At 46.0% G+C, this 26,860-nt stretch overlaps 2 protein-coding genes across 4 annotated transcripts in view; both read right to left on the bottom strand.

Annotated features, from left to right (window-relative positions):
- The window catches only part of Vac14 (VAC14 component of PIKFYVE complex), a 106,202-nt gene extending 101,053 nt beyond the window's left edge, over positions 1-5,149 (bottom strand). For 2 of the 3 annotated variants that reach the window (XM_055621251.1, XM_055621253.1), the window contains exon 1: positions 4,764-5,149. In XM_055621251.1, the coding sequence (XP_055477226.1) occupies positions 4,764-4,867 (104 nt within the window). In that variant the 5' untranslated portion in view covers positions 4,868-5,149. Of the gene's footprint in view, positions 1-4,697 lie in introns of all 3 variants that reach the window. The other variant, XM_055621252.1, reaches the window with a different exon arrangement.
- Positions 5,150-12,433: 7,284 nt separating this feature from the next.
- The window catches only part of Hydin (HYDIN axonemal central pair apparatus protein), a 352,204-nt gene continuing 337,777 nt past the window's right edge, over positions 12,434-26,860 (bottom strand). Inside the window, exons 79-85 of the mRNA XM_055621008.1 lie at positions 24,149-24,368; positions 22,939-23,151; positions 21,698-21,861; positions 20,741-20,891; positions 19,116-19,346; positions 14,650-14,874; positions 12,434-13,093 (exon numbers count right to left, since the gene is read on the bottom strand). Of these exons, the coding sequence (XP_055476983.1) occupies positions 12,611-13,093; positions 14,650-14,874; positions 19,116-19,346; positions 20,741-20,891; positions 21,698-21,861; positions 22,939-23,151; positions 24,149-24,368 (1,687 nt within the window). The 3' untranslated portion in view covers positions 12,434-12,610. The remainder of the gene's footprint in view (positions 13,094-14,649; positions 14,875-19,115; positions 19,347-20,740; positions 20,892-21,697; positions 21,862-22,938; positions 23,152-24,148; positions 24,369-26,860) is intronic.

Here is a 26,860-nt window from a genome sequence, read left to right as displayed (position 1 = left end):
CGCCTCAGGTGTCACGGTGATCACTGATGAGTGCCCTTTGTACTCCAGCTTCACATGCTGAGGTACTAACCCCCAAAGTGCCTGTATGTAGAGAAAAGGCCCCGCCCCTAGAACTGCAAGAAAGGAATGGCTCTCACTGAAGCCACCAGCCTGTGGTATTGTTCTAGCAGTCGGGGCGGACGGTTCTAACCCCACCTGTGCACTTAGAGATTTTTGAGAAAAGCTATAAACACACTCAACAACCCTTATCTCACAGCCTTTCTCCCACCTTCCATTCCACCCAATGGGCAGTTCCAGCTAAGCAAGTAGGGAGGCCTGAGACTCCTGCCTCCTTGAAAACCACAACGCAGTCTCCTGATTTGCCTTTGAGGTTTGAATCCTATTCACTTTAAAGGGGTCCCTAATCATAGCTCACTGACCTCAGCTGTCCACTAGGCTAAGGGCTTCCTGCTTGGTCTGGGAAAGCCACGGGCAAACTAATGGGTAGCCAGGCCTTTAGTCTTACTGAGAGATGGGTGATGTAAAGGCTGTGTCTGCCTCAGGAGCTCAAGGCCTTGGAGGGACGGCAGATGTAGAAAAAGAGACTGGGCTAGCGTGTCTAGACAAACACTGTATCATTTGTTGAGCTTTATCACAATAGCTCCCAGAGTTGTAGCAGTTTTCTACTAGCTCCTGTTACAAATTACCACACACTTAGAGGCTAAGGAAGCAACTTGCCCGGCTTAGAGCTGATCAAGGTGTGGGCAAGCTGCTTTATAATTTGGAGGCTCTACAGTAGCAGTTCTCAACCCATGAGTCAAGAGCCCTTTGGGGGTCGCATGTCAGATATTTACATTATGATTCATCTCAGTAGCAAAATTACAGTTAGGAAGTAGCAATAGAAATACATTTATGGTTGGGAGTCACCACAACACGAGGAACTGTATTAAAGGTTGCAGCATTAGGAAGGTTGAGCACCACTGCTGTAAAGGAAGATCCAGCTTCTTGCCACCTTCTGGATGATGCCCACAATCTCTGGCTAGCTGCTCCTTAGAACTTCAAAGCCAGCAATGGCTGCTGGAGTCTGATACTCTTCTTGCTTCTTTCACACTAAAGGATGCTTGGGGTTACAGTGGATCCACCTGGGTAATCTAGGCTGATCTCCTCATTCTAGAGTTAGCGGCCTTGTTTCTGCTTTCTTTTCTCCCCTCCTTTGGCTCTATGATATATAATATGGGTATGCACAGATACACTTTCATCTGTGACTGCATGTGGAGGCCAGAAGCCAACACTGGCTATCTGTCTCCATCAAGGAAAGGAAGCAGAACACTTGAGACAGATCTCTCACTGAACCTGAAGTTCACTGTTTTAGCCAGAGTGACTGACCAACAAGCCAGCGCACGGGGAGTGCAGGTGCCAAGCCCAGGCTTTACGCAACTGCTAGGATCCAAATTCAGGTTCTCATGCTGGCATAGCAAGAACTATTCCCACTGTGGCATTTGAACGAGAAACATCCCTCTTAGGCTTGCATATGTAAACATTTGGTTGCCAGTAGGGGGAAGTTATGGAACCTACAGGAGGTGGAGCCTTGCTAGAGGAAGCATGTCACTGGAGGAAGGCTTTGAGAGTTTATGCCTCACTGCACTTGCAGTTTGTTCTTTTTACTGTATGTGAGTGGATGGAGATGAGATCTCTCAGCTTCCTGCTCCAGCTGTGGGCTGCTATGTGTCCCCTGACATTATGGGTTTGCCCTCTGAAAAACTAAAACAAACCCGTTCTTTCATCAGTTGATTTTAGCTCATGGTGTTTTACTGCAGCAACAGAAAAATAACTAATATTCCTACTGAGCCATCTCCTCAGGCTCATACCTGCTATCTTAAATCACCCAGTCATAAGTTCAAGGGATTAAGATATCTTTAGGAGGCCATTAGTCTGACAAGGAAACGCAGCAAGAGCAGTACTGATATAAAACAATTATAAACATTTAAAAGTAATTATGTAACAGCTATTTGTACATTATGTAACAGTTGCAACACGTCTAACAACTGCATTAACCACTTTTACAAAATTAGTGCCAGTAATCAAATGCCCCAATGAATACTATTACTAGTTTGCAGATGAGGAATTGAGGTTAATTAGCTTGCTCAGGTTCACCTAACTAGTGAAGAGAAGCCTGAATACCAGCTACCAGGCTTTAGTGCTCTTAGCCAATATTCCATGTGGTCTCTGAAGAAACAGGGAACCTTGGAGGGATCACTCAAGAACAGGGCAAGCACATTAATTTCTCCAGTCTACACAAGAAACAGCCAATGTTTTGACTTTTCCTTGATGGGTGTGTCTATGGGGATTGATTAATGGGCTATTTGGCTTAGGATTACTTTGAGGAAGAATATATGCAATCATGGAATAGTCTATGTACAGAACAGAAGGTCTCTGAAGTTAGCACTTGTTAAACTTTAAACTGTCCGGCAGTTCATGCAGCCATCTTGTTCACCTGCGAGTTCTAATTCACTCAAGGATGAAGCTAGAGTTTCTTTTTAGTGACCATCTGCAGGTCACTTTTGAGTAGCAAGTTCCTTAGGCTACAATGTTACTTTCCTATCAATACTGTAAAGCTATTCCTTCCTGTGGACATGTGCAGAATGCCTCTAGGCATTCACTGTGCTAAGTGAAGAGGATAAATGAAACGTTTTTGCTCTTAAGGAGGTCATAGTCCTTGACCGCCCTACGAATTTTCTCTGAATTTTACAAATCAAGGGCAATGTCTAATACAAAATGATCTGCGTTAAGAGCAAAGCCCTCAAAGAACCACCTGCAGGGAAGACTTACACAGACTGTGCTAGAGGCAGTGATATTGTGAACACCTCTGTTCAAGGACCTAACAGATGACTCAAGCCAGGATAAAAGTAGATACTTCTGTGAAGCTGAGTGGGTGGATAAAACTGGTGTCAGTGTGCAACTGTCCGAAACTTATTATTGTCTCTCAAAGGCCATGTACTCTAACTCTTATTATTGTTTCTCAGAGTCCATGTGCTAACTTCAAAGGTTGCTGGTACTATTTGGAGACGGCAGAGTTTTAGAGTTGGGCTTATTGAGAGCTCTTTTTGGGTGTGCCCTTGAAGGGCTTCATCACAGGCCCCAAAACAACAGGACCAACTGACAATAGCCTAGCCTGTTCACTTAAATCTTGAGTGTTTGATACAGTAATGGAAAGCTAATATACAGTTCAAGTTTACAAAGCCGACAGAACTCATGGACGCACAGCTGTGCCTCTATACCATCTTTGGGTTCCCCTATCCAGAATGGCAATTTTGTTAAGACTTGCTAAGCACTGGAAAGCAAGGGTATAAACAGAAAGGTGTATAAAAAGAGGTTGCTCAAAAAAGTGGTGGCTGAGGAAAGAAACAGCTAGAGTGGACATGCTGAGTACTGCAGACGAATGGGAGGGTCTTCTTACCTAAGTCCAAAGCCACTGGCCTAGGACAAAGCAGTTGTTCTTAACTGGTTTGATTTTGTATCTTTAAGGGACATTGGGTAATGTCTGAAGACAATTTGGGTTGTCACAACTGATGGAGTACTACTGGCATCTAGTGGGTAAAGGGCAGAGGTACTGCTGAAAATCCTACAAGGCATATAACTTCCCACTACAACCAAGAATTACCCAGCTCCAAATATCAACAGCATTGAGGTTAAGAAATTGTAAGTGAAGAATCCATCCTAGGCTAATGAATGAGCACCATTCCGTAGCTTAGGGCTGTCCAAGTGAGCACTGTGCAACAACAGAATTGTCTTCTGTTCTGTACTGTGCAGCTGTGGTGGTTGGCCACTAAATGCCTGGAGTATGGGTAGTGAAACTGATGAGCTGAATTTAATTAAAAAAAATTTTTTTTTACTAGTTTATTACCTTTTTCTTGAGACTGGGTCTAGCTATGTGACCCAGGCTAATCTCAAATTAGTCCAATATTTCTGCCTCAGCCTTCCAAGTGCCAGAATTACAGGCCCGTGTCACCACTCTGGCTAACTTAAATTTAAATAGATACATATGCTGAGTTGTTACTACGTTGGACATCTCAACTCCTAGACTTTAATGCTTTTCTAGTTTCACAGGCTGCTTCTTTCTACTCTTCTGAAACCACCTACTCACTTGACTGTCACTAGGATTTGGCTGGGGAAAAAACTTGACATGCTCACACACACACTCAGCAAAACATTACCAATTAAACATTCCCTATTTTGAACACCTGGAAACAAAGCAAACACCAGTGTACCATTACACACACACACGATATTGTAGAAGAGAAGAAGGTCAGATTTCCCCAATTTCACTTGCGGAGAAGGGTGACATGACTAAAGATTAAATATGACAATCTTCTGAGCATCGTCGGATCATGCTCTGATCTGATTTCTACACTTGACTACTTAACGGTCTCTTCAGAAGCTGAAAAGACCAGGCGGGACATCACAAGCAAATTCTCCACCCCAGAGAGGCCAGTCTCTGATCTTGGTGTTTTGACTGAGGCCACACAAAAGATTCCCCGGGTGCCAGGCACTGTGCTAGGTACTGTGCTAGGTACTGCCCATACGATAAGTAAGTTCATTTTCACTGCTGCTATTTAGGGGCGCCAGGATGTTAAAGAACTTGGCAAAGACGGAGCTCCTGGATTTCCCGCTCTAAAGCCATGTGCTAAGAGCTGAAACCTGAGAGGTCAATACCGAACCTTCGCCAGGGGCAAGCAGAGCTGCCAGGAGCTGCATAGCCAGGGCGGGGTCCCAGTAGCTCTTACTTCTCGATCTCCAGCGCCGCTACCTTCCGCTTTTCGTAGAGTTTATCATTCAGGGCTCTCACGATGTTGGGCGTGAGCGGCGCAAAGTCCTTCTCGGGGTTCATGGTGGCAGCTCGTGCTGTGCCCGGGAGCCTCGAGACACCTTAGCCCGAGGCTGCCGGGGCCGCGCCAGTGCCAGGGGGGTGAGCAGCTCCGCGCGGACCCCGGCGCCTGCTCATGGGCTACACCGCCCCGGGTTCGCCAGGTCCTGCAGCCGCGCGCCCCTCGGGTTCCCTGTCCAGACCCTGCTCTCCCACGCGCGATCCGGACCGCCCCACGGCTCACGCGACCAGCTCCCGCCAGGAACCGGCAACGCTCACTGGGCCGCGGCCATGTTACTCAGGTCACGTGACGCCACAGGCACTTCCGCCTTCCGCCGCCCAAAGGTTCCGCCCCTCTGCGGCCACGCCCCCGCGCGAATGCCGTGGTCTATTGGCCACGCTCCCCAGGGCTCCACCCCCTCCCCGCCCGCTCCTGGGTTGGGTGCAGTGGGCTTTCGCAGAGGGTAGAGCAGGTGGTGGGGGGCGGTTCGGGCGCGCTGCCGGAGACGAAGCCTGACTCAGTTTAATTTATGCATTAGTTCTTTGGTCACTTATCAGTCACTGTCGCTTATGCCAGGGTCTCCATCATTTTCACCGTATCCTAGCCATTTCTCTTTTATTTTTGGGTGTGTGCATTCACCAAGGTGCGCTTTTGGGGGTCAGAAGATAACTTGGGGCACCCTTCCACCATGTTGGGCGTCCCGGAATCGAATTCGCACCGTCGTCAGGTTTGGCGGCAGACCCCTTTGTCCGTTGGACCATCTCTCCAGCCCAATTACTATTTTAGAGACAGGGGCCTCAAACTATAGATAGCTGAGGATAGCCTTGAACTCCCGATTCTCCTGCCTTCATCTGCTGAGTGCAGGGATAACAGGCTTGCCTCACCACAGCTGATCTTATGTGGTGCCGGACAAGGAACCCAGGGTCTCATCCTTGTTAGACAAGTCTACCAACTGAGCTACAGCCCAGAATTGTATTAATACACTTGCTCAAACCTGCTCACATGTGTGAGCACATGTGTGTGGAGACCCGAGGTCGTGTGTCCTCTGTAGCTCTTTTCACTCTTTGTTGAGACAAGGTCTCGTGTCCTAGGCTGGACTCACACTCTGTGCCGCTGAGGATAATAGTCCTGGCTAATTTTACGTCAACTCTACACAAGCTAGAATCTTCTTCGACTAGGGACCCTCAATCGAGAGAGATGCCTCCCTAAGATGGGGATGTAGGCAAGCCGGTAAGGCGTTTTCTTAATTAGTGGTTGACGTGGAGGGCCCAGCCCGCTGTGGGTGGGGCCACTCTTGGTAGGTGGTCCTGGAGAATGTCAGAAAGTAGGCGGAGCAAGCTTTGAGGAGCGACACAGTATAAGTGCTTCCAGGTTTCTACCGTGAGTTCCCTCAGCGACATAAGCTATAAGGTGAAACAAGCCGTTTCCTCCCCACGTTACTTTTGATTATGGTGTTTTCTCACATCAATAGACACCTTAACAATAACTAAAAAAAAAAAATTATGATCCTCTGGCCTCCACCTCCTTAGTGCTGGGACTACAGGCGTGTACCACTACCCTGGGTTTACTTGGTGCCGAGGATAGAAGGAAAGGCCGTGTGCAAGCTCGTGAGCTAACTACTCTGCCCAGCTCTGCCTTTCTTTTTATTATTATTTTTTTAATTTTAATTTTTTTAATTACACTTTATTTACTTTGTATCCCCCCTCTAGTTCCCTTCCTCCTCCCCTCCCAATCCCTTCCTTCCTCCCCCTTCCAATGCATGCCCCTCCCCAAGTCCACTGGTAGGGGAGGGTTTCTTTTTCTTCCTTCTGTCCTAGTCTGTTAGGTCTCATCAGGAGTGGCTGCATTGTCTTCCTCTGTGGCCTGGTAAGGCTGCTCCCCCCTCAGGGGGAGGTGACCAAAGAGCAGGCCAATCAGATTATGTCAGAGACAGTCCCTGTTTCTATTACTATGGAACCCACTTGGACACAGAACTGCCATGGGCTACATCTGTGCAGGGGTTCTAGGTTATCTCCATGCCTGGTACTTGGTTGGAGTATGAGTCTCAGGAAAGACCCCTGTGCTCAAATTTTTTGGTTCTGTTGCTCTCCTTGTGGACCTCCTGTCCTCTCCAGATCTTACTATTTCCCACTTCTTCCATAAGATTCCCTGCACTCTGCCCAAAGGTTGGCCATAAGTCTCAGCATCTGCTTTGATAGTCTGCAGGGCAGCAGCCCTGCCTTTCTTTTGTAATAAGGTCTTTCACTGAACCTGAAACTCTGGGTTTGGCTAGGGTAGCCGGCCAGTGAGCTCCAAGGACTGGCCTGCCTCTGCCTTCCCCATCTCCCAGTGCTGGAGTTAGAGAGCAGAGGTCCCTTACCAGGCTTTTGAGTGAGTACATGGGATGTGAAGTAAGGTCTTCAGCCGTCTGTGGCTAGTACCCTCCAGAATATGCCAACTCTCCAGCCCCTCAAATCTATATACTTTCAATAAAACGAATCTTAAGTTCTCACCTCAGCCTTGCTTGTGCCCCAAAATAATAGATTCAAACAGTCTTGTTTCCTAAGACGTATTAAAATATTGGCCATTTAAAAAAGGTATATCTCCTAAAATTGCAGGTACTAACTGTAACGGGCTCCCAGACCTTAGCACAATTGACTCCATGATGGAAGGACTACTCAGGTCATAAAACTCAACATGTAGACAGCACCACCTGCCAAAACAAAAACCAAGACCTAATCCATCAAAGTCCATAGTTCTGGGAAAGTCTCTAAATGTCCTAGCCTTGCTTTTTGGCTTCTGTAGTCCTGCTTCTGGTAGTAACTATTCTTGCTAAGTGAGGTGTGTCAACCTAGGATGTGTGTGTTTTTTGTTTTTTTTTTTTTTTTTTCTTAAAAGCTCAGCCTGCGAAAGGCTAGGGGCTACACTGGGATCCTGAACACCAGTGTAGTCACTGGCCAGCTGAGGAAGACTTTCTATCGGCTTAAACCAAGTAGTCTCTCTGGTGGATACGCCACAACACTGAGAGTGGTGCCCAGCCCACCATTTGGAAGTCAGAGTGTGTGACCATGTCCTGACAACCGAGAGCCCTGGGTTACATACAGCAACCCTAAACGTGCTGAGGGCGGGCAGGTATCTAGATGGAATCATTGGGAAGCAGATGATGTTTGGGTTGTCACGTTAAATGGTGGGACAGAAATTGAATCTGTGTGATAAAATTGGGGGAGAGGAAATTTTGGCCATAGAGTAATGAATGTTGCAGTCAAAAGGGAGCCATATCCAAATTCAACAGAGCTTCCAGGGTCAGGAACTTAGAACAAGGAGGGCTAGCCTATGGTTGAGTCCGAGGAATACTGCATTATTTTTAGATGCTGTTAATGAGCACAAAACACTAACATAAAGCTGGACGCAGCGAGTGAGGGGCTGTGATAGGCAGAGCCCTCCGGTGTGAAAAGGTCTTGTAAATATGATCTACTACAGAATTATTGTGTTTGAGAGCAGAAGAGATTTTGCAAATGTAACAAAGATCCATAACAGACGAATTAAGGGGGAGGAGGAGATTATTGTGGGTGGGCCTGATATAGTCATCGAGACCTCAAAGTGCCTGGATATCTGGCGTGGGAAGATTCTCCTGATGGCCCCAGGAGTCATGTTGTGAACAGCTGATGATGGGAAGGACAGTGGTCTCTAGTTGCTGAGAGCAGTCTCCTGTTGTCAACTGCCAAGAAAGCATGATTCTAGCCATAAGACCCAAGAAAGTGAATTTTGACAATTCACAAAGGAAACTTAGAGACATATCTTTTCCTACTTGAGCCTTCACGTGAAGATGAGGCTGATCCTTGAGTTGGCCTGTGGGATCTTTGGACTGAGAGAACCCAGCTCAGTCCATGTGGACTCTTGACCACTGAAACTGAGAGAGAATAAACTTGGGTTGTTTTAAGCTTCTAGGCTGGCAACCACACTATGTGTCCACAGTAAACAGATGCTGAGCCTGATCCAAAATTCAGTACACCATGGAGAAATTAAGCAACACAATTCCAAGACAGTGTGTTTTCTTGCCAGTAGGGTTTTACAAGTGGCAAAAGTGGCAAAAGCTTTTCCGACACAATCCAGTGAGCAGAGGATGGAGCCCCTCTAGCACTCCTTCCAGTGTGAAAACTACATAAATGCAGACAGTCACACTCTGAGACAATGTGTTCTCTAGTCCTCCTTTTACCTTGAGTCAAGTGCTTGTCAAGGGCATTCCAAAGTGTGTGCAAGTTTATATATTCAGGATTCGATGATGGTTGATACAACGAAAAAAAAAAAAGATTTAAACCAAAATAATGGGGTGGTTTGGGTCTGCTTTCTCCAATTCACATTCATTTCCAGCGAATCCATGTCTGGTAGAATATTTCACCCATTTATTTGCTTTTTGGGGTTGGCTCCTTGGTGGAGGTGAACTGAATTTCCCAAGGGTCACACTATTCACACTCTAATAAGGCCTTTAATATTTGAAGCTGCACATTTTTTCTATCCCAACCAGCAAGAATGCTTTTCTTCCAAAATTGCATTCTGAATCAGGTTGCTAAGAAACCAGTTTCTTCTCCCTAAAGCCTAAACTAATGCTTTGTCCTACCTTTAGGTTGGAAGTTTCTAGAAAGAAACTTCCCTGGTACATTAGAGATGTAGATTAATTAAGGTCACATGTTCATCTCTGGGCTAACAGTGGTTCTGTGAATGAAGACTGGGGGTGGGTGGGGGCATTCTTGCCTGACTTCTTCTTCTCTGGCTCTGCTGGCCAGAAGTCTCTACTCTGACTCCTCTCGACTTCTGGGTGATTCCTATGCTTGTCTGCAATCTCACCCCTCTTTCATAACAATGATCCATCTTGCAGCCCCACTTCGTCTGCTGTCATTATAGACTCTGGAATGGTTCTCTAGTAACTGTTCTAACGGTTACACCGTGAAAGTCGTGTCATCATGACTTGAGAAGCTACAGGCAATGTCGCACCCTAATCAGGTTGTTTCCTCAAAGACAATGCAATTTCTAGATGGCATTTCAGGAGGAACAGCCCAGCAATCTGGTTTTGCAAGTCCTCCCCAGAGATTTTGATATAAACAAAAATCGGGAAGCTGCTGACGTCATACAGACTCTGTATCTGCCAGTCATAGCAGCTGCCCACTGATTTTTTTTGTTTTAAACATCCTGTCAGATTGCTGGCTAGTATGGTTTTTGTTCAACCAATCGCTGGAAAAAAAAATCCGTCTTCTAATTCTTTGTCTTTATACTTATTATTTTATTTAAAAATATTTTACAGCATAATTGTGTGTGTGTGTGTGTGTGTGTGTGTGTGTGTGCATGTCATGGTACATGTGTGGAAGTCAAATGACAACTTTCAGAGAACAGTCAGTTCTCTCCTCCCAAGTGGCTCCTTGGCATTGAATTCAGCTTGTCAGGGACCAAGTGCCTTCACCTGCTGAGCCATCCTGCTGGTCCCTATTATCTTTACTGGCTGTAAAACGAATTGGTTATGAACTACAGTTTTGAAAAGCATTATAGGGAAAGCTTAACTTGGCATTAGTCGTGTGTGGCATGTGTCGGCTGAGGGTTTTGTGGCGGGCGGGGGGGATGACAAAAAGTAGAAGTTTTTTTTTCCATTGCCAAAACACGTTAAAGGGCTTGGGAGATGCCTCAGTGGGCAAACTGCCTGCTGCACAAGCCTGATAATCTAAGTTCACATACAAAAACCTAACTAAAGACTGGAGACAGCAGCGCATCAGTCTGTAATCCCAGCGTGCCCCTGTGGGAGATGGGAGACAGATACAGGAGAATCTCTCGGAGTTCATGGGCCAGCTAGCCTGGCATAAGTGGAACCGAACAAGAGAGGCTCTCTCTAGATAGAAGGCAAGGATTGACATCCGAGGCTCTCCCCTGACCCCATGCATGTGCCCTCATACATATGCGCATGCAATACCCACACTCTCACACACGCATGTAAATGTCCATGCACAGGGCTGGGAAGATGGGTCAGTGGTTAGAGCACTGTCTGCTCTTCCAAAGGACTGGGGTTCCATTCCCAGCACCCACATGGCAGCTCACAACTGTCTGTAATGCCAATTCCAAGGGATCTGACACCTTCACACTAACGCACATAAAATAAAATTAAACAAATTATGAAAAAAAATGTATATGCAAATGTGTGCGCCCTCACACACCACCACCACCACTGAAGTCAGTGTGGTGGTACACACCTTAATCCTAGCACTCCCAAGGCTGAGGCGAGAGCAATGAAGTTCAAAACCAACCATGTTGAGATCCTGCGTCAGAAGAGCCCAAACAAACAAACAAACAAACAAACAAACCCCAAGCAACCAAAGAGAACCCTTAAACTATTCCCTCCAAGACTACAACAGGTAGTGGGCTTATTAAAAAGAGTATTTCTGGGTTGTGCCCACAGTTTCTAATTCAACAAGTCTATGCCAGAGAGTGAGAACTGGGTCGGTCTTTAGTAACTTCCTAGACGCTGCCTCTGGCGGTGTGGTTTAGGGACCATTTGGACATTCACTTCTTTGGAGACTTCATTCCCAAGTGATCATCTGGTTTCATAGCACCGCTCTCTCTTGCAGGAGGCTCTCTGGAATGAGAAAAGGTGGAGGAGGTGGGGACACTCAGTTAGAGGTAAGTGTCTGTGGAAGCCAATCTCCTCCGAGCCAATGTTTAATTATATTGATCTGAAAATGGCGCCCATAGGTCAGTGGTCCTATGAGGCCCTGGGACAAAGAGGTGAGTGTGGGGTCCAGCTTCTGGGCTGATGGAGGTGCTCCACGTCCCTGTGTGGGTGGAGTTTCCTAAGGGAATATAGGAAAGACATCTAGATGGCCACCCTTTAAGAGCATGTGGCACAGCGGCAGTTACACAATATGAAATTGGAAGGAGGCTTTATCATGGATAGGATTCCTGACCGAGACGAAGGAATATGGATGAATGGCTGTGTTTACTGTGTAGCCCTGGTTCTCACCCTCCATTATATGTGCACATATGCATGCACATATGATATTGGAATATGTTATAACTTTGTTCCTCCCCAGCTCAATTCTCTCAGTGTTTGGGGAGGGTAGGATTTGGGTGAGAGGTAGATGGCTAGATGCGTACAGATGAGCACAGAATGAGTGTCCTCCAGCTGACTGTGTGCTCAGGGCTGGGGAGGGGAGTGTGTGGGGGTCTCCATTAGCATTTTCTAGGAGCCAAACTCCAACAAGGTGTCACCTCCTGAAGGCAATGGATGTGGGACTGGGGGACTGATGGCATAAAACACAAGATGTAATCGTGAGTTGCCCTAGGGTGACCCGTTCATCACTCTAAAGATGCTTTTATTTTTTTTGCCTTTTATGAAAGAGCAGAAATGACATCACATCAACATGGAATCATATCTGGGGGCTGATGACGTTTTAAGGAGAGCCAGCAGTTCCTTGTACTGGACACTTGTAAGTGCTGTGTGAAGGTCCTGAGTGAGATACCAGTGTCTCCTTACAGACTGGGATCATTTCAAGAGTGCTTATCTGTGGGAAACACAACTATTGAGACTGTCATTGATTCATTCAGCCTGAATGCAGATCGATTGTGTGTCACTATAAATTTTAATGTGGAACGTAAATTTCACATCTGTATGTGTAAAACATAATATAGAAATAATTCCCCCTATTAATAAACACAGGGAAGAAAGTCCTAGGAAAGGTCCCCTTCTCTTCTCTGTTCTTTGCTAAGATGCCACAGCTCACGGCTCACATACGTGGTGCAGCTGTGACTCAAGGGGTGATGCCCTTCAGGTAATAAACCCATTTGATCCCGGATTCAGAGCCTTCACAGTGAGGGCAGGTGACGATCAGCTTGGTGGTGATAGGGGTTTTACTGCCTGACGGGTTCCCCTCAAAGAAGACGGTGATGTTATTGATCTTCTTGGGTCTCACGGCCTCTGCGGCTCGGATGGTGAAGGCTGGGTTCTCCACAATGAAGGAGAAGTTCGCTGCATGCAAGAAGACATTCTTGAAGGGGATGATGATGTTGTACCCGGCTCTGATTAGGAAGGGGCCTTGGGGCTTGGGGGGCAGAGCAAGTCCAAAGAGTGGGATGATATATTCACCACCTGCCATTGACGACAGGCTCAAGATGCCTTTGGTCTCACCAAGGTGGCTGGGCTCAAAGAAGACTTCCACGCTGACTTCAGTGCCACCCTGGGCTCCGGGGGCTGCATTAATGACTCTTTCTGTGTGGAAGTCAGGACAATCCATCTGAAAGGGAAACAAAGTGCCTTGACTCCCACTGGATCTTAAAGAGGCTATCAGGAACCCAAACCAATCCTTTCTGCTCTTGGACATCAAAGAACTTATGTTTGTGTGAGAGCAGGAGGGCTGTCATGTAATATCCTGTGCCCCGTGGAGCTGAGGTCTTTGCAGGTAAGTATTACTCACCACTATCCCAACTTTGCTACTGAGAAACAGAGGCCAAGAGATGTTAACAATGTGCCCTAGGACCTACGGCCACATGGTGCTGTGGGGAGAACTGGGACCCATCTTCCCATTTAGTTCTTGTCTCCTTCCATTCACACGGAGGATGGGACATTCTGACTTGAACAAAACTGACAGGTGACATTTGTATTCTAGACCATTTATTTGTCCATGAGACCCATCAGGGTCTTCTCATCCCTCAGATGCCCTGACCGGGAAGCATCTGAGATAGGACTTGTTCTTAGCAGAATCCCCAAGTGAGTGTGATGAACAGTCTTCAATTTGCTGTTGTTTTGGTTTTCCGTCTTACATTCCAACTGTCATAATGGCTAATGTCTATGGAATACTTGCTAAGGGCTAGGTGCTAAGGACATGGCTTTGCAGATATATTTCATGCATGTGTGCATGTATGCACTCATGGTACCCATGTGAGGTTGCAAGTCACAGGCTTCCATGGTGAGGTATTAAAGATGTGGGATCTCTGTGAGAAGACTGGTCATGAGGGTAGCCCTCTCAAATGAATCCACTCATGGACTAGCAGATTGATGGGCTAATGGTTCGAAAGTATATCAGTTTATATAAACCAGTTCTGTATGACGCCCCCCCCCCCCCCACTTAGATTCACCTCCTTATGACTTTGGAACTCTTTGGAGGAGCACTCACTGGCAAGAGGTCCTTAGTTCTATTTATTTATTCATTTAAGAAATTAGAACTCTGTGGCTTTCATTTATAGTAACAGAAAATGGCTGAGAAGTGGCCATTATCTCCATTTATAGTTTAGAGAGATAAGGCAAATTACTCATTCAGACTAAGTGATGGGTCAGGATTCAAATCCCATAACTGATCCCACAACTTATGCTCACGATGCCAAGTGATACGGTCTTCCTTTACTGTCCATTGTGAACAAGGAGTGAAGCAAATCTCCCTCTCCAAACCCAGCTAAATAAAGCAGACAATCTGTAGTGGAAGAACCCATCTATTTCTCGTTGGTTGTTTCTAGGTTAGACTGAGTCTTCCAAAGTGGGGGTCACTATGACAGCACCTGGTTGCCTCTGAGCTTCATATCTCTGTACCCTTGGAGTCATCCTTCCATCATCAATGATTTTTTAGGCAGGGTCTTACTATGTAGGCCAGGCTGGCCTAGAACTCACTATAAAGTCTCGGATAGGATGGTCTCAAATTCATGATCCCCTGCTGCTGCCTCCTGTGAGCTGGGAGATAAGAATCCACTACAATTCTGGGCCTCTTACTAGTTTTGAACCCCGACTTATGCCAAGGAAGGGTCCGCTCACCCTGCAGCCCGCTCACCCTGCAGCCCGCTCACCCTACAGTCTGCTCACCCTGCAGTAGTACTCTGTCTTCTGCCGGGTATAATTGATGAACTTCGCAAAGATGCTTTGGTTGCTGCCAAGAACAGTCTGGAAGTGGACAGGTTTCTCAGGAGGTGCGGGCAGGGCCTTAAGAAGGAGCTCGTACTGGTAGTATCCCAAGTCGCTGTTGTGCAGGGCCAGTCTCCCCATGCTTTCTCCAGCTTTCAAGGGCTGGAATTCAAATGAGAATGTTCCCTGGAAGAGAAGACAGAGGCTCTTGTCAGGTTGGAAATCTGCCCTATCCTCTCTAACCTGCTTAAGACCTCACAGCAGGTGATGGCAAAAACCGATGCTCCACATACAAACACTGAAGCTGACCCTGAGCCCAGGTTAGGCCATTCTTTCTCTCTTTAATTCTCCCTCTGTCTTTCTCTCTTCCAGGTATTTCTCCACCCCAAATCTGAATCTAAGAAACAGGTGTTGGCCCTTCCTAGGGAAGCACATGTATGGAAATCAACAGGAGATTAAATGCCAGGCAGTCCCTTCTTTGCATACAGTCATTCTCAGAAAAGCTTTCTGGGTTCCACCTTTACTTGAGGGGAAACATTCCTCTTTTCCCATTTTTACAAGGCAAAACAATAGCCAAAGCTTTATAATAGTGAAGAGAGAGAGAGAGAGAGAGAGAGAGAGAATGACTCAAGTGCACTCAAGTAGAATTAGTTGAATGACTTAGGGTCTTCCCATCTCTCTGGAATATTATACAGCCACAAAAGAATGCGGTAGAATTGTGATGAGAGGTGTTGCTATTGTAAAGGAAAGGAAAGAGGTCTAAATAAAAAATGAATATAATGCTCATACTTATTGATTAAAAATTAATTTATTGTTTGTGTGCACATGCGTACCGGTTAGAAGGGAAACTCTCAGGACCTGGTCTCTCTTGCTACCTTGTGGGATCCAAGGACAAAACTCAAGTTGTCAGGCCTGGGTGCAAGAGCCATGTTGCTGGCCCATTTTTGTTGTTTGTGAGTACAGAACAGTCTAAGAATAGCTGTTTCTGGTATTACATCTGGGGGAAAAGGGTATGGGACTTTAAACCTTGTATTTCATATACTTTTATATAGCTTGAAATATTTTATTAAGTGTCCATTAATAAAACATAAAACAAAGACGGCCTGGAGAGAAGCCTCATCAGTTCAGAATATACCCTGTTCTTCTGGAGGACCTGAGGTCAATTCCCAGAACCCACATCAGGAGGCTCACAAGCTTCTGGAGCTCTGTCTTTGGGGGTGCAACACCTCTAACCTTTTCAGGCGCCAGCACGGGTGCGCATACCCCACCCCTACATCATTAAAATACTTTAAAAATTAAAAATAAAAACAATCAGAATAATCAATAAAAAGAAAAATAATCAGAACAAAAAGTATCACTAAAGCTGTTTTTTTTTTGTCAAAAAGAACATGAGACAAAATGATTTTATGATAACAAGTGATATGAATAGACAAATGTAAAAACAAACATAGCTTAGTCTAGCATGCCTGAGGCCCTGAATTGAATTCCCAGCATAAAAATTTAAAAATAAAATAATCTGTAGTCAAACTTTCTTTGCTAGGCCTGAGGTCTATAGTTCCTAGCTACTTGAGAGCCTAAGACAGGAGGAGGACAAGATCAAGACCTGTCAGGGTTAGAGAGTGAGTTCCAGCTCAGCAGGAGTAACTTAGGGAGAACCCGTCTCAAAAAAGCAAGGGAGAGAAGGGAGTGGGGAAAATGGGCCTGTAGCTCAGTGGGGCAAAGCTTTCCAGGAATGCACAAGGCTGAGGGTTTAATGCCTTGCACTTGCAATTGTTTTCTTCCTTAAAGAAATTCCAGGACAGGGCTGGGGAGAAGGCTTGGTGGTAAAGTGCAAGCATGTCACCCCTGGGAATGGGCAGTGAGAGAGAAGGTCTGCAGGCTTCTGTGTCGTGTATTCCATTCTCCCCTGGAGGCTAGTCTCTTTCTTTTACATCTTTCACTCTAGGCAAGTGGGCCATGTTGGAAAATGTTCTAGGGAGAGGTCACAGATTGACTGACTGAGGCCCTAGCTAACTGCTGACAGGGGCTAAAAGCATAATCAGCGACCACATGCCTGGGTCTAGAAGCAGATTATCTAGTCTCAGGTGTGGGGATGACTTGGCTGGCTGCCGACTCTAGCCTTCTGAGAAACACCCCCTCACCCCAGCAAAGACCACCCAGCCAAGCTGCCACACCTGCAATCCTGATCATCAGAACCCTGGAGAAGAGCAAGCATTTGCTGTTTGACAAGCTGCTAAGTTTGAGAGGAATTTGTTATGGTTCAACAAATAACAGGTGATTCTTAAAATAATCTGTAGGTTCAGTGGAATTTCATTCAAAGTCCCTAGTTAGTTTCTTTTTCTTTAGTTCTTCTGAGCAACTTGGCTTCACAATTTACATAGAAATAAAAAATCAAGAATAGCTGGCGTAATCCTGAATCATGACAAGAGTAAGCTATGGCCAGAGTAACAGTGAGTGACTGCAGCTTCACTAGATGTCAACCAACCCTGAGTATTTGTTAAAAAGATGCAGAGGCATTAGCATGAGAACAGAAATTATTTTATCCCAGAGGAGACAGAACAGACCCATGGATGTATGAGCTCGACTTGACTTATATATACTTCTGCAGAGCAGTAGGGAAAAGATGAGATGAACTTTGTTTTTATTTATTTATTTTTGAGACAGGGTCTCATGTAGCTCAAGTTGGTCTCAAACTCATAAATAGCTGGGGATGAACTTGACTTTCTGATCCTCTTTCCTGTGCCTCCTGAATGTTGGGATTACAGGCATGTGCCACCGTGCCCAGTTTAATATGAGAATTTCAGTCAGTCTGTGGGGACTCATATTGACTTGGGGAACAAAGTGAATCTTCTACTCACATTATCCATAGAAACCAGTTTAGAGTAAGAGGGTAGTGATAGGTTCAACACTGTATGGACTCTCCTCCAAACACACAGATTAGCTAGGCTCAAAATAACAACAAGCTAAAGCCTATCATGAAACTAAATGTAAAGGTAACCTCAAACCCAAAAGTGAGTTGGGAGAGTCAAGGCACCAATAAGCATGGGCCTTGTGTAATATTAGCGCCTGTGTGGTTGAGAAGCATCAACACTGAGAGCCAAAAAACTCGGATCAGCCCTGAACTGAGGGGATCCATATATCCTGGGGGAACTTGGTGGGATAATCTGACGGTTGTGGCAGGAGCTGGAGGGATGGTTTCAGTTTATCTCAAGGTGTTGTAATAGGACCAGCCTAGTGGGGGCAGTAGAGAATATTTAAATGCTTAAAACAAGAGCCTCAGCTGGACAAATGCTGTTACAGAAACGGGAGGGTCAGGAGTTTGAGGTCATCCTGGATGGCACAGTGAGACCCTATTTCAAAGAAGCCAACCCAAACCCAACTTAGAGCAAAACAATATCGGCAAAAACTGACCAAATGGCTGACGCCTGTCACTGAAACAGCCCAGCTTAGAGAGCAATCTCAGAGTAGAGCTTACCTGATCACAACAAAGGCACGGGAGACAAACGACAGATAAAAATCCCGCTAACAATGGGCAGGAGAGCAGAGAAAACTAACCTAGATCCTGGAGAAGAAGGAAGAGCTGGAGGAGTGAAGGAACAGGTGGAGTCGGACAAGGTCTGGGGAGGTAGGGAAGTTAAGGGTGGGGATTTTGATGAAATTTAGACAGTGAGGTTTGGAATGATAAACTGTGAAAGTCCATTTCCCCCCAGCTCATAATTCCTGGCCATGTCCTCCTGACCATGGTCAGAGATTCGTGTGTGCATCTCCAGAGCACGCTGGGAATGGCAAGTACAAGCAACGAGTGTACAAGCATGCATATGTATATGTGTGTGCGGTACATGTGTGTATGTGTGTGTATATTTACATGCATGTGTTCATGTGTGCACATATAAATATGTGTGTGTAGCATAAGTACATGTGTATATATGTATATGTGTTTATATGTGTGCATGTATGTGTTTATATTGTGTGTATGTGTGTGTCTTATCCTGCTACTTTATACACCTTGCTTTCCTTTTCACACTAAGATCCATGCTGCTTTGTGTGTGAGAGGACTGGAGATCGAATCCAGGATACCCCGTGCACGCTTAGTGGCAAGTGCTCAACCACTAAGGTACACTTTTAGCTCTATGCTGCTTTTATAATTGGAAAAATGATGTTTTCCCCTTAGTTTGAACAAGGCAAACAATCAACAGACAAAGTCATTATAAAAAGATATCTGTTGTATCTGCCCATTCCAAAGCTACGTATTCCTAGTTCACATGAAGGCTCTGGCTGCAGAAGAAAGGAACTGTCCCTTGTCATTTTTTCTTGCCTTCTACCAGGGCTGGCCCACACTCAAGGGATGCAGAACATAGACCAAGAGGCACCATGGGTAGAAGCCTCTGTCATAGCCCTTAAGGGTCCCATGGCAGTCAGGGCCTTACGTCAGAGTTTGCAGGCACGGCAAACTGGGAAGGCAGGCTGATGTCACTCAGCTTGCACTCTGTAGAGAAGGTCACCGAGTAGGGCAGGGGGTTCTCCAACTTGATGGAGGCTGAGACACTCTGGCGGACTGGGATTGTCATCTGGATGGTTTTTATAATGCCAGAAGGGATGACCCTGAAACTCACAGTGTAGAACAAGAACTCATTGGTCACCTCGTTCCGGAAGATCACCTGTGTTCACGGGGAGAGCAGGAAGAAGCAGGGAGAGGAGAGGTTAGCTCAGGGTCCTCTGTCCACACTCAGGGTGTCCTGCTGTCTAGGACATGTGCCTTGCTGGGGTGACATGGCCAGCCAGTCTGATCCCTGCCAGGCAGGCTTTCTCTTTAGGAACTATGGTCTGGCTTTTGTCAGGTGAGATCTAAGAATCTCAGTAGAAGATGCTAGAGCAGCTTGGTCCATTGACAGCATTTAACCAGCTAGACAACCCCAGAGAACAAGCGAGACCTCAGACATTCAGGCTGTGGTGGGCTTCATGCCTACTGCTCTTGATGCCAGAGCTGTTAGCAAGAAAAACAATGACAGGCAGCATTTAACACTTACTAGGGATTTAGTATACGGCGGGCTATGCAATCCCGCAGTGCATCAGCAATGCCATCGCCCTTTGCAGACCAGGGAACAGAAGTGTAACAAAGCTCAGCATCTTGTCCAAAGTCATGTGCAAAGAAGGATCCTGCATGGAGGGACTGCAGAGCTCGCCATAACCGCTCTAAGCAGCCCCCTTCTCCTTACAACTGGTCGTCTGTCACAATTTTTTTCCCTGGAGAATGGGGATGTTGGCCTTGTGTGCTTGTTGGTCATTCATATATAGCAACTTCCAACAAGTTTCTTTTGAGACAGGGTCTCATGTAGCACCCAACTACAGAGGCAGGCCTCACACGCCTATCCTCCTGCTTCTACCTCCTAAGTGCTGGGATTTCATGTCTGTGCCACCATGCCTGGATTTCAGGTGGCTACTTTTTTGAAGTAGACTCTATTCAAGCTTTTGTTTTTTTAAATACATTGGATCATTAATCTTATTACTAGGTGGTGACTTTATTTATCTAGACCTTTATCTCTCTCTCTCTCTCTCTCTCTCTCTCTCTCTATCTATCTATCTATCTATCTATAGACCCTGTGTAGGTTTATACTTTAAAATATTTCCCTTGGTGGTTCCATCACCAATAATAGCTTCAAAGACTGCCTATAAACAGGCAAACCTGAAGCCTTCAGGCCTGACCTCTCCTGTGAGTATGAATCCATACATACTCCCCTGCCTCAAAAATACTTATCTCATTTGAAAATTATGCATTGATAGAATAGTGTCTGTCTCCTCCACATATTTGTGCTTCCTGAGAACAGAGACCATGTCTGGCTCTGTCCGTTGCCGGGTTACCAGCACTTAGCACAGAACATGGCCTGCGCACTCAATGGATACCTATTAAACAATGAATGGACTGGACAAGTAGCAGTATTCACTCCATAGTGAATAGTGTGGAGCATTGGGACAGCACCTGGAGGATAACATCTGTTATTTTCTAACACCCCAGGATCAAACCTCCAGGGAGGTGCCTTTGATGTGGCAATACCTTTGCAGTATACAGTCCTTCCCTGTAGGAAAAGAAGTTCAGCTTGTAGTCTTTCTTGGAGCCAGACAGAACATCAATGTAATCGAGGCCCTTCAGAGTGACACTTAGGTCTGTCCTCTCTGGTTTCAGCATTTCCACGATGACCCGGAATCTAGGGCAGTGCAAGAGAGAAGAGAGGCAATGAGAAACGACAAGGGACACTGAGGGACAGTGGGACTGTCCAGAGGAGGGGAGGGAAGGAGCTGTGTCTGTGTGGGCCTGTGGTTCTAGTCTTCATTCTGTCGCTAACACTGACAGCGGCTGCCATTTTTTGGGCCGGGGTGTCCAGTGGTCCTTCTCCACGTTATCTACAGATATTCAGCTGTCACGATGTCTAGCGGAGGTTTGTCTCAGTAACACCTCTGCTTTATGGGAGAGGAAATAGAGGCCCAAAGAAGAAAGATGACGTGCTCAGACAACATGTGTGGCTATTGGCAAAACTGGGGTCCAGACTTGGATCTGAGCTTTTGCCTATGGTGCCAAGCAGGTGGCCTCCAGGAAGACGCACTTCTCCTAGTCTCTAGCTCTTTGCGGAAGGAAAGGACGAGGCTACTTGCGCTCGATCTCTCCCAGTCCCCACATTCCTTTCTACCTAATGCAGGCACAATTTGAGGAGCTTTCTTCTCCGGCTAGTAGCCCAAGCTCTAAGATGCTCAACAACAACAAAGATGCTGTCTGTTAGGACCATCAGAACTATTATTTATTGGGCATTTATTTTGTGTGAGGTGGTGCTCTAGGATCTGTAAGAATTAGCATGAGTAAGGAGACGGGATTCATGTTCATGAGAGGCCTATGTCTCTGACCCCCCCGCCCCCATGCCTGACATTCTTTGTAGGGCCTTCTCCACAGGGGAAGGACCACGTTAGATGGTGGAAGTCATCTCTTCCCCCACTCTCACTGCTCACCCCACACCCTTACCTCTGGGGCTTGTTCAGCCAGTTGCTGATTGGCAGGAGCTCAACATGGAGAGTCTTACACGGAATCTCACGGTAGATATTGGCAACAGCTTTGGGGAGTTCGGCAGTCCCGTGTAAGGCATACAGCCAGCCAGTCCCATCCGGGAGAGGGAAAAAGAGAGTGCCCTTGGAAGAAGTGGCGAATCAGAATGACACAGTTAGTAATGACCCCTCAGTAATAGGCACCTACCTGACCTGAAGGGGTCAAGGAAGCCTAACACTTCTACTTTAAAATTTCTTAACTTTTGCTGTGTGTGTGGTACACATGTTGATGAGGGCACCTGTATGTAACCACTGGGAGGCCACAGGGAGGCCACAGGGAGGCCACAGGGAGGCCACAGAGGACACTGGGCATCTTCCTTGATTGCTTTCCATGTGATTCCCTGTAAGACAGGGTCTTTTACAGAGGCTCGCTGCATTGGACAGATAGTGAAGACTGGAGAGAATGTCATTTGCTTCTAAGTGCAAAGACTCGGCGCTTTCCTTTTCTGAATTTTGAAATTACATTTCAAAAAGATTTATTTTTATTATTTTTATTTATGTGTCTCTGTGTGGATATGTGCATGGCAGTGTAGGGCCTGCGGAGGACAGAGAGGGCATTGGATCCCCCTGAAACTAGAATTAGACGGGGTTGTGAGCCACTCAACATAGGTATTGGAAACCAAGCTCAGGTCCTTGGCAAGGATAGCAAGTCTCTCCAGCCCTTAAATTTCATATTCATTCATTCATTCATTCATTCATTCATTCATTCATTCATTCATTCATCCATTCATTCATTCTCTCTCTGTGTGTATACATATGGCACTGCATGTATGGAAATCAGAGGACAACTTCCAAGAGTCAGTTCTCTCCTTCCAACTGAACTTTGGTTGTAAGGCTTGGTGGTGGACACATTTACCAGCTGGGCCACCTTACTAACTCTCTTCTGATTTTTATTACAGCTACCGTGATATCACTGATGTGCTTAAACTGAATAGGACTTGTTCAATGCTTAGTTTAGGGTTTCATTTCAGAACCGATTCCTTGGATTCTAAGAGAAATGTAGACCAAGGGGGAGCCACTGCCCGACAGTAGTCACCGCTCCCCATTGTTCCACGTACCCCCTTATCTGAGGGCTCTTTAAATCTGTCTTCTAGCTGTTGTCTATACAGCCCCTCGCCTCCTCTATGCTAGACAGCCATGGGGAAGCGTCAGTCAGTTCACCTGGTGCTTGCGGTTCTCCACGTTCATGGTGCGGGGCTTGTAGGTGATCTCATAGGGCTTGTTTTGCTGATGGGCTTCCAGGGTGACGAACTCAGGCCCCTCCCAGTAGTCACCATCAAAGATGGGGCGCAGATTCCAGGTCTGGTTGGTACGGTTAGACAGCAGGATGGTCTGCGTGTGCTTGGAGCGCACTTGGCAGTTGAAATTCACCACCTGCGAGAAGCAGAAAAACCATTTTCCATGTCATCTCTTTGAGCTGTCTTCAGGGTTCAGAGCTACAGTGTGTGTGAGAGAGACATTGTTTCCCATAGTGAGTTCCAATGAAGAGTTTCCTTCCCCCCTTTCTTCTTTCTACCTTTATGCTCCCATATATAAATAACACACACACACACACACACACACACACAATTTTGAATCTGGTTTCAAATTTGAGAGCAAACATGGACTGCTTGTCTTTCTCAGTCTGGCTTAGTTCATTATTGCATTTCCAGTTGCGTCCATTTTCCTGCAAATGTCACGGTTTCACCTTTCTTTTCAGTGCACTACACAAGTGCTTGGTGTACTGGGTGGACCCCTGTCAGTCCAGTCATTTCTGGGCAGACATGAGGAGCTGAGTTCAGCCTGGCATCCATGTGGAAGCCAGGTGTGGCAGGGTCTGTTTGCAGCGCCAGCACTTGGGGGGATGAAGACAGGTGGACTCCTGAAAGCCCCTTGTCCAGCCAGCCAAGTTGAACTCATGAGCTGTGAAATATTCGCCCTCTACTACCCTTTGGGCCGGCAGCACTGTCCAAACTGCCTTGTCTATGGGAAGTGTTCCTAATTAATCTCTCTTCTTCGGACATCTGTCGGCATCTGGTTTGACTCCATTAAAATGCAGATCAAACAGTGCCATTCAAGACTGAGAGTCCTCCTGCTCCAGGAGAAGGAAAATAATATTTGCGTGACACCTCCCTGACTGAGCTTTGTCCTAGGTCTCTGCTCACAGTTCTTATCACAGAATTCAATCTAGATGGCCTCCGTGAGGCTTCCTTGGGGATATAATGCTTGACCCGCAAGTTGAAGTAAGAATATGAGTTATGTAAGCAAAGGGGGAAGAAAGATTATTCAAGCAGTGGGTATGGTATGTGCAAAGTCCCTGAATGTTCATTTCGGGTGTTCCTGGTTGGGCTTACTCCTGCCTTTGCTCCATCCCCGGGCAGTGCCCACTTGCCTCTTTTATTATAGGTGGTCCCACGCAGACTCCAGACAGGGTGAGGCACAGGGGGTTTCCTCCTTGGATGAAGCAGAAAATGTCTTTATAGAAACTCTCCTTTCCCATCTCCGTGGGGTGGTAGGTTACTTCTAAAGCAACCTCCATGCCTGAGCTGATGTAGCCTTCTTCAGGGCTAATGGAGAAGTGAGACTTGATTTTCTTGGAATCCCACTTAAACCTTTTCCAAGAGAAAAGAAGACAAGAGAGATAGTGTGTTAATATTTGGAGGGTATGCAGAAACAAACAAACCCTTCATCCAGACTTTTGACAGCATGGTCTCCATCTTGACCACTCCTTAGGATGTAGGAGGAGGAACCTTGTCAGAGCAGAGGTGGTTAGGGAACAGGACCAGATCACTCTCTGGGTGAGGGGGGTCTTTGCTCCCTCTCAGAGTTGAACAGGGATGAGAAGTGGCTTCACTTATTGTTCATGAAGGACAAGCTAGGGAATTCATGTATGAACATATACACATGTGTTCCCAAGATGGCATAGCTAGCAAGTGGCTGGACTAGGACCCCAACCTTTGAAGGCTGAAGCCTTGACCTTCCCTTGCACTGCCCGTTTAGACCCAGGAGGGTGGTGACAAGTCCTTCCTGTGAAAGTTAGGCCTGTTTTGGTGGCATCGGGATCTTGATGGCCATAGGGGGTCATCTCTGTGGTTAGGCACTTGGTATGGGCAGAAGGCAAAGAATGAATGGTGCAGACCATTCATTCTGTCTTTCCAAAACAGAGCTACCATATGACATCCCTCTTGGTGGTGTAACACTGAGCCTGCATGGTGAGGAACCCTGAGGTGTGTATTGGGTAGTCTGGACAGCCATCTTAATTCATGAGCAGCAAAAGGGAAGCGCTTGGGTTCTGGTCCTGTGTTTTTAGTTACTGGCTGTGGGATCTCTGAGCCTTACTTCATCAGTGAAATGAAGCTGCTAAAGCACTTACCCAGGAGACTGGGTTGATTCCATGTAAGCATGCCCAATCTTGCACCCATGCTTACTTTTTGTTACATGTGTGAATTGGGGGGAAAGTTACTCTTTTCATACCACATTTATACTAAAACACATTGAGAATTTTATTACTGGTATTCTTTCTTTTTTAATTAAATTTTTATTTTTATATATTAATTACAGTTCATTCATTTTGTATCCCAGCTGTAGCTCCCTCCTTCATTCCCTCCCCATCCCACTCTCCCTTCCTCATCTCCTCCCATGTCCCTCTCCAAGTCCACTGATAGGGGAGGTCCTCCTCCCCTTCCATCTGATCCTAGCTTATCAGGTCTGATCAGGACTGGTTGCATTTTCCTCCTCTGTGGCCTGACAAGGCTGATCCCCCCTCAGTGGGAGACAATCAAAGAGCCAGCCACTGAGTTCACATCAGAGAGCCCCTGTTCCCATCACTAGGAAACCCACTTGGATACTGAGCTACCCTGGGCTTCATCTGAGCAGGGTTCTAGGTAATATCCATGAATGGTCCTTGTTTGGAGTATCAGTCTCAGAAAAGATCCCTGTGTCCAGATTTTTTTGGTTCTGTTGCTCTCCTTGTGGAGTTCCTATCCTCTCCAGGTCTTACTATTTCCCCCTTCTTTCCTAAGACTCACTGCACTCTGCCCAAAGTTTGGTTATGAGTCTCAGCATCTGCTTTGATACACTGCTGGGAAGAATCTTTGAGAGGCCTTCTGTGGTAGGCTCCCATCCTGCTTCCTGTTCTTTCCTTCCTCCAGTGTCCACCCCATTTATCTTTCTGAGTGAGATTGATCCTCCTACCCAGGGTCCTCCTTCTTGCTCAGCTTCTTTAGGTGTACAGATTTTAGTATGTTTATACTATATTATATGTCTAATATCCACTTATAAGTGAGTATATACTATATGTGTCTTTCTGCTTCTGGGATACTTCACTCGAAATGTCTTTTCTAGATCCCACCATTTGCTGGCAAATTTTATGATTTCCTTGTTTTTAATTGTTAGTAGTATTCCACTGTGTAAATGTACCGCAATTTCTGCATTCATTCCTCTGTTAAGGGACATCTGGGTTGTTTCCAGTTTCTGGCTATTATGAATAAAGCTGCTATGAACATGGTTGAGCAAATGTCCTTGCTGTGTACTTGAGCATATTTTGGATATATGCCTAGGAGTGGTATAGCTGGATCTTGAGGAAGCGCTATTCTAAATTGCCTGAGAAAGCACCAGATTGATTTCCAAAGTGGTTGTACAAGTTTACATTCCTACCAGCAATGGAGGAGGGTTCCCCTTTCTCCATATCCTCTCTAGCATGTGTTGTCACTTGAGTTTTTGATCTTAGCCATTCTGATGGGTATAAGGTGAAATCTGAGGGTTGTTTTGATTTGCATTTCCCTGATGGCTAAGGATGTTGAGCATTTCTTTAAGTGTTTCTCTGTCATTCTATATTCCTCTACAGAGAATTTTCTGTTTAGCTCTGTACCCCATTTTTTAAACTGGATTACTTGATTTGTGAGAATGATGCCTAGAGAGCACACCTTGTCCCCATATTTCTCTCTCTCCTTCCCTTTTTCTTTCTCTCCCTCCCTCTCTCTTTCTTCTCTTTCTTTCTTTCTTTCTTTCTTTCTTTCTTTCCTTCTTTCTTCTCTTTCTTTCTTTCTCCTTCCTTCCTTCCTTCCTTCCTTCCTTCCTTCCTTCCTTCCTTCCTTCCTTCCTT

The sequence above is a fragment of the Psammomys obesus genome, unplaced genomic scaffold (assembly GCF_907164565.1).
Source record: "Psammomys obesus unplaced genomic scaffold, mPsaObe1.curated_primary_1811, whole genome shotgun sequence".
NCBI lineage: Eukaryota > Metazoa > Chordata > Mammalia > Rodentia > Muridae > Psammomys > Psammomys obesus.
This window is presented reverse-complemented; position numbering and strand designations above follow the sequence as displayed.